Below are 8,459 nucleotides of genomic sequence, written 5' to 3' on the forward strand. Positions count from 1 at the left end.
ATTTACTTCTAGTGCTAACTTGTTTTTAGGGAGATTAGCATAAATAAATGTAATAATTTATTAAAGACCTTTCTACATCTATTGATATAATCATGTGATGTGATGGTTTTAAAAAATTTTAATGATTTATTATGCTAATTGTATTTTCTAACGAACCATCCTTTCATCCTTGGTATAATCTAACAGTCATAGTGCAATTTTTGTTGTTTTTGCTTTGTTTTTTTTTAAAAGGTACTCTGATTTTTTAACTAGCGTTTATCTCTCCCTTGCACTGTTCCCTCCAATTAAACAATTTTTAGAATGAAAAATAAAACCCTCGTAATAAATGTATATACTACAGCAAAACAAATTCCCACAGTGGCTATCCCCACTGTGTGGATATATAATTCTAAAGCTTAAATTCATCGATTATGAAAGGAAATGAGTAGCATACTTCAATTTTTAGTTACATGCTGGACTCATGGTTTATCATTACATCGGTTATATTCTCTTAAAGTTGTTTTTTGGGGCAGCTAGGTTGCGAAGTGGATAAAGCACCAGCCCTGGAGTCAGGAGTACCTGGGTTCAAATCCGGTCTCAGACACTTAATAATTACCTAGCTGTGTGGCCTTGGGCAAGCCACTTAACCCCGTTTGCCTTGCAAAAACCTAAAAAAAAAGTTGTTTTTCACTACAGTGTTGTTATATAAATTGTACTTCTAGTTCTGCTTTATTCTTCATCAGTTCATAATTGTCTTCTGTAATTTTCCATTTTGTCATTTCTTGTGGCAAATATTCCATTATATTCATGTTCCAAATTCGGCCTTTCCCAATAGGTAGACATTCCCTTCTTTTGGAGAAAAGAGTTCTTACAAATATCTTTTTCCATATTTATGTCCTTTTCCTCTTTTTTTGATTTCTTTGGAGGTATAGTCCTAGTAGCAATATAGTTAGATGAAAGGGTATACACAGTTTAACAACTTTTGAGGTGTAGTTCCAAATTGTTTTCTGGAATGGCCAGACCAATTCACTGCTTCGCCACAATAGTACACTAGAGTGCCAGTTCTCCTGCATACTTCCCAGTATTTTTCATTCTACAATTTTATGACTTTTGCTACTCTGAAGAATGTTGCTATATTCTTTTTTGCTTGGATTTTCTTTGAAAATTTCCAGTGGTTATTCATTAGATGTCTACTGGTGTTTGTTTTCTTTGCCCTTCCTCAATTAGAGTATGAGGACTATATTTGTCTTTTAAAAGAGTTTGGGGGGCATCTAGGTGGTGCAGTGGATAAAGTACTGGCCCTGGAATCAGGAGTACCTGAGTTCAAATCTGGCCTCAGACACTTAATAATTACCTAGCTGTGTGGCCTTGGGCAAGCCACTTAACCCCATTTTCCTTGCAAAAACCTGGAAAAAAAAAAGTTTATTATAGTGCTTATTTTCTTCTGTTTTGAGAATCATTTGTATAGTATAGGTATTATTTCTTCCTCAGTCACTACAAGAAACTGAAAAGATAAGAATTGTTTAAAGAGACTTTTAATGTTATTTGTGAAAGCCCTGGTGGAACTTGTGAAGTTTAGTCAGAAACAAATTTAAAACAGATTTTTGATACTACTTATCCAAGAAGGTATGGATTTGAGTCCTGAGTCCATTTTTTATCCTCTGTATATTAAACTTCCATGAACCTAAATTTGTTCATCTTTTAGATTTATTTTGCTGCATTCTTAAATAGACCTTTTTTATGATGTCTTGTAGCTGCATTTTATTTATGGAAACACCTCTTTATTTTTTCCTTCAGGATATGACAAGGCTGCAAAGATTGCCAAGACAGCACACAAAAATGGATCAACGTTGAAAGAAACAGCCATTGAACTTGGCTATCTCACAGCAGAACAGTTTGATGAGTGGGTGAAACCCAAGGACATGTTGGGCCCTAAGTAATATATTTAATTAAATAAGCATTTGTTAAAAAAATAAACTGTTGAATTTTAAAAAGAATTCTAGCAATCTCTTTTCCTTGTTGTGACCATTATTTGTCTTTATATCTAGTTATAATTGTATAACTATGGGACCTTAAAAAATATATGCAGCCCTTTAAAAAGTTGTAAATCACCATTTATTCCACAAAATATTGGATCCCTGCTTACTTCCTCCAGGACTAGATGTATCCTTTTCATTCTTTTCCTACACACTGTACCATAAAGTTGAGTAAACATGTTATTTCCTTCCTTTTGCCACTTTCAGACCTTCCTTCTGTCACCATTACTCAGCACACATATTCTCTCTTCTCTTTCCTCTCCCCCAAGCCCCACCCCTTTGAATATCTGTCAATATCCTGGTAGTGGTTGTTTATCTATAGTGGTCTTTTTTCCTTCCAGGAGATTTATTAAGAGAATTTTTGTATTATGTTGAATTTAGGAAATAGGACTTAAGGCTTTAAGATGTCAGTAGCTTCTGTGTTGAAGATTCCTTTTTTTTTTTAATTAGGAAGGCAGATCAGATTTTTGCCAATTTGAATTGGCCAAATTTCACTACTTTCAAAAGGAGTTTAGTACAGCATTGTTTATATACAATCTTTTCTTCTGCCTATCTGCTACCTTGGAGACTTAAGACTTCCAGCCATGATATCTGCATGAATGGAGATAGGCAGCCTAGTTCCCACAGAGCTGTTGAGCACAAACCTGAAATTCACAGCATGCCAAATAGTTATCTAGAAAACCAGTGAAAAATTGAATGACTTCTCCACCCCAGAAATACACAATTAGCCAGAAACACATGGACATCAGAAAAGGGGGAATGTAGACCTGAGTCCAGAAAAGTGGTAGAATAGTTCCTTTGTATAAATCTATTCAAGTGGAAACCTAAAAAAATAGCAATAATTAAAAAAAAAAAGAATTATGCACCAGAAACAAAGATGAATAACCATACTTTATTTCACAATGTGACAGAATCCCCTCTACAAAGTTTAAAACACCCAAGTTTATCTTCTGTGGATTTTGATTGGAGACCTATCTCTAGGACTTCTAGCTGTAGTGACTGGATATAGCTGTTAATCCTTTATTTTTGAAGAAGACCAATGGCATCATAATGTTGGAATCAAGGTACAGTGTGTTCAGCTAGGATGGATAAGACCAATAAGAGTTTGGAAGGTACTACATAGTGGTCCATTAGAACATTTAGCATAGTAATAGCTACTTTTGCTCAGCTTATGTTTCCTTTGTGTTTCTATAATTCTGTTTTGTTTGTGGAGTACAGAACGTTCTTTGATATGAGCATGCCATGCTGGACTAGTCCTATGCCAACATTTCTCATGTCTCACAGTCAGAACTAAAGAAAGAGATATCTTGAGGCTGTGCTTATATTGCTTCTCCTCATCATGTGAGCATTTACCATGTGCAAGTTCTCCATAAAGTAATCTTTTGGGTAAGTGACATTTATTAGTCTTGAGGTTTGCATACATGTCTCCTTTGATCTTCACAATAATCCTCTGAATTTAGTATTTTAGAAATTATTGTCCCTTCTTCACATAAGGAAACTGAAGATTTGAGGACGTATGTGATTTTTTTTTCCCCTGTGATCCCAGATTTGTTAAGTGCTTAGAGGCAGCAGATTGGCCAATATGAGCAGAAAGGACAACGATTAATGTTGGAAGGGATGTGGGAAATCTGAGACACTAATTCATTGTTGGTGGACCTGTGAACTCATCCAACCTTTCTGGAGAACAATTTGGAATTATGCCCAAAGGGCAACAAAAATGTGCATACCCTTTGATCCAGCAATACCACTACTAGGTCTTGACTCCAAAGAGATTATGAAAAAAGGTAAAAAAATATTCATAGCAGCCCTGTTTGTGGTAGCAAAGAATTGGAAATTAAGTGAATGTCCTTTAGTTGGGGAATGGCTTAACAAACTGTGGTATATGTATGTCATGGAACAATATTCTATTAGAATTGTTCTATCAGAAACCAGAAGGGATGTGAATTTAGGGAAGCCTGGAAGGATTTGCATGAACTGATGCTGAGTGAGATGAGCAGAACCAAAAACACATTGTATACCCTAACAGCAACATGGGGGTGATGATCAATCTTAATGGACTTGTTCATTCCATCAATGCAACAATCAGGGACAATTTGGGACTCTCTGCAATGGAGAATGCCATCTGTATCCAGAGAAAGAATTGTGGAGTTTGAACCCCGTTATCTTATGTAATTTTGCTATCTCTTAATACTTAACTTTTCTTCTTTAAGGATATGATTTCTCTCTCATCATATTCAATTGAGATCAATGTATACCATGGAAACAATGTAAAGACTTAACAGACTGCCTTCTTTGGGGAGTGGGGGGAGGGGAGCAAGGATGGGGGGGAATTGTAAAACTAAAAATAAATAAAATTTTTCATAAGAAAAAGTTTAGAGGCAGGATTTGAATTCAATTCTCTCTTGCCTCCAAATCTATTGTTTCCTAGCCAATATTAGAGCATTTCTGGAAAGTAATTTTACAAATTGAGGGTGTGAACCCCATAAGAAACAACGTATTTTGACAAGAATTGGTTGGCAAAAGCTGAGATTATTATGAGTAATCATGATGATTTGTTAGATTATTCTAATTTGTTCTGTACTATGCCATAGTAGTTTTGATCTAAGGATTTCATCAGTCAGTGAATTTATTCATTTGTCCTTATTTTTAGGAGGAATTCTCAGTATTAAAATATTTCAAATACCACTGGTCTTATTTTTTTTGGAATTCTTCCCCTTGCAACTTCTGAGTCACTAGATTAAGATTCTGTCCTAAGAATATTATAATGACATCACACTTAGTCATAAAACCAACTTCCATAGGGTTTAGGGAAAGGAGAGAAAAATTCATCTGAATCCTAAATACTGAATCACCAATTAGATATTAAAGTCATTTTAAAAATAAATTGTTTCCAGTCATTTGTAGTTGCTTCCAGAGACTTTATACTCACTCCCTTTTCCAAATCCATTAAATCTCAGCATTATCATTTTTCAAAGCAAAGTTTGTTTTTTTAATTTATAATTGCTTATTAGCTAAGGTGGGTTTTTTAACTCACTTTCTTAAAATACCATATTAAATGAGAGGAAGTGAGCTAGCACAACGAAAATTAAGTAATGATATCTGGCATAAGCACCAAACAATTTTACTGTATAAGTGTAAGGGAGGTAGCTTTCCTTTCCTCATGTGTAATTCCTCAGTGTGATCCCTGGATGACTTAGATTCATCATGGGTTGTAAAATAGTTGTTAAAGAATTTTCAGGAACTCTAAACAGCCATGCTAGTTCCTACAACACTAACAATGACAGTTAATTGTCAAGGGTTGTAGGTGGCTTGATCTTAAAACTCAGCATATTGTAGCTTCGTGATAAATACACTGGAGTCACCTTATGACATTGTATTGGTGATTGATCCTTGTTAAAGGAAAAAGGCTAAATCTATTATTATTAACAACAATCATGCTAGTTTGTATTCATATAGTGCTTTAAAATTTGCAAAGTACTTTATAAAGATTACCTTATTTGATCCTCCCAATAATTGTGGTAAGGCAGGTACTGTTATCCTCATTTTACAGATGTGAAAACACAGTAAGCAACATGCCAAGGGTCACACAACTAGTAAGAATCTATTGTTTGCCCTTCATTCTTAAAAGGACTGATGACATGATGATGATGATGCCTTGACTTGTACAAGTGAATATTTAAGTGATGCAGTGCTGTCAGTCATCAACTTCACCCTCCTTCAGAATCTGAGGTCCATATTGGTCATAACTTCCTAACTAGGTCTGGTTTCTTATTCCTTGTCACCTAGCTGCCTCTTTAAGCACTTCTTTGTCTTTTGAGTTCCTCACTTCTTGATTAGATCTTAGTAACACTGGAAATTCTCATAACTTGTAGTCCCTTGTGAACTCTACTCCTTTCTTGTCCCTGATTCTGAATTTCTCCTGAGCATCTTAAGAATTAAATTGATGAAAGTACTGATAGGAAACTGTCATAATGATTGTCTTTGAGAACTTATATTAGTAACCCTTCCAGAGGGTCAGATTCCCCAACTATACTTATTATTGGCATTTTTTATATGAATTGTGAGAGAATAAGGATATTTTTGGAGAACAAGTAATTATACAGGTGTCTGGAAGATCGAATTTTGTGATGGTGATTGTGGAATGAAGCCAAAAAGATAGATTTGAGTTAACCTTCCCCCCCCCTTTAACCCCCCATCCCCACCAATTACCTACTCTGCTTTTAGATTTCTTTGATCATCTCTAGTAATATCTTCCTTCCCCAGGAAATTCATCATTGAGAAATTTCATTATCCTGAGAGATTGAGTCTGCCTGATCCTCACATCTCATCAGTATCCTTTGTTCCTCTGATTGGACCCTTTGACTAAGGAGCAAGGCCGAGGGCTCCCAAGCTTCCATTTAAACATCTTGATCAGTTTTTTCTCCATTTAGGAAGAAAATTAGCTCAGGTTTACTATTTTGCTAGTGTAGCAGGGGAGAGGGATGTAAGAGAAGATTTGGTTCTCCAATCCTTTGGTGATTACATAGGATATAATTAGACATGGTTAACTGAAGAAGAAAACTAGAAACTCCCTCTAGCAAGGTCCCAACTCTCCTGTGGAAGAGACTTTCTAATAACTGTCCTCAGCTTTAATCCAAATTTGCTCCTTTGAGCATATACCTGGATAAAGGGAAGCCTTCATATGCTTAGGGTAGTCATTCCCCTAACTCACCTATAAGTTTGAAGCCTATTGGTTGCCCTCCATATGGTTTAACCCATCTGTCAGTTGTTTTACCAGGGTGTGGTTGCTGTGCCTACTACAACTCTTTGGAGCCACAAGCATGTGAAGACTTCTCCCAGATGAATGAATGGGCAGATGAGAAAAATTGTTGTTAACAGCTCCAAAGGTGGCTGAAATGGGTGCTTCGGTCAGACATTGCAAATATTCACAGTTTAGTAGTGATGAAGTAGGTTCTAATGTAATTCATCCTTTTGAGAAAGGACAAACAGCAATAGATCCTTCTAGTTATGTGATCCTGGAAAAGTCACTCTGCTTCACAAGGTCATGCACTGCATCTTGAGTCATTATCAGTCATCTAGACATACTTCATACCACTGGACTTTGATGACTCCGGAAGAGAGTGAGACTGATGACCTTGTGCAATTACTCACTTAAATCCAATTCATGCTGAAATCAAGATATCACACCATGATGTCATCAGTTCTCTTTAAAACAAAAGATGAGCAACTTGAATAAAGAGAGCAGAGAAAATTTGTCTAAGAACACTATCTGAGAGAATTTGCTTCCCCAAATCCAACAAACTTCCTCCACCCAATTAAAAATTGATTACTTATTTGGCTTGTTTTGCCTCATGCCATAGGACTATATTCATTAAATCTTCACTTGTGAAATTATAAAACATAAGATCTTGACAATTTCTGCTTGAGCCTATTTTCTTTGTTTCATTCTGTGTAACCTGCTGGCCAGCACCCACTACTTCATATTCCATTACCAGTAATGAAATATAAATCAGAAATTGCTTTAGTAGACCATAGTTTTATCTTATGCTAGATTTTGATACTGATACTGAACAGAAATCAAAACAATTTAAAAGAACAGGAAACCTTTGGATATAACATAAACTCCTGAAAAGGGAGGCAAAAAAAATTATTGTCTGATATTATTTCTCCTGTATGAAAAAAAATAAGCCTTAACTGGTCTGACCAGAAAGCTTCAAGCTACTCAGCCATAGGAGTGGAATGGGTAGTGGCCATGACTTAGCTTGAACACCCACTCCAATCCTTGCCTCTGCCCATTTCAATCTATTGAGGACAGATTCTCTGCATTGGGCATCTCTCATCTCTAAATGCAGTCTTTCTTCCAGGACAAGGGTCAGTATATTAAATGAGTCAGTATATTAAAACAAATTAAAGGTTTCTATCCTGACCAGTTTCCCTCATGTATATATTTCTATGGAAGAGGGAATAAAAGGTGGAATTAATTCACTGGCACAACTTGGAAATTTCACAATAGCATAATTAAAGATACCTTGATTTCAATATTTCACTTGTGTGCTTTTGAATTATACTTAGAGGTGAGAGAAAACTAGCAAAGGCTCTGACATCCTCCATCTGCTTACTCATTCATATAGCTCCCCAACTCCTACTGTCCAACTCTACATGCTTCTATAATGTTAATAGGTCAGGTCAGATCATGGAGATATGAACATATCACTTATCTCCTTTTTCTAAACTTTCCCTTAGTGGCATTTTTTTCTTTCAAGTTTATTTTCTACAAAATTAGCTCATGGGCCATGATCTTAAGATCATTAGACCATTCATCTAAATAACTCCTTATGTAAATGTAATGAATACAACCAACCTTAAAATCACAGTTATTTTCATAAACCAATGCATTGCATTTTGATATTGTTTTCACATTGTTAGTTTCATGATTCTGACAGC

At 35.6% G+C, this 8,459-nt stretch overlaps 1 protein-coding gene across 1 annotated transcript in view; it reads left to right on the forward strand.

The window, feature by feature from the left end:
* The window catches only part of FH (fumarate hydratase), a 29,721-nt gene extending 25,440 nt beyond the window's left edge, over positions 1 to 4,281 (forward strand). The window contains exon 10 of the mRNA XM_074222916.1: positions 1,777 to 4,281. Within this exon, the coding sequence (XP_074079017.1) occupies positions 1,777 to 1,919 (143 nt within the window). The 3' untranslated portion in view covers positions 1,920 to 4,281. The remainder of the gene's footprint in view (positions 1 to 1,776) is intronic.
* Positions 4,282 to 8,459: the final 4,178 nt, after the last annotated feature.

The sequence above is a fragment of the Macrotis lagotis genome, chromosome 2 (assembly GCF_037893015.1).
Source record: "Macrotis lagotis isolate mMagLag1 chromosome 2, bilby.v1.9.chrom.fasta, whole genome shotgun sequence".
NCBI lineage: Eukaryota > Metazoa > Chordata > Mammalia > Peramelemorphia > Peramelidae > Macrotis > Macrotis lagotis.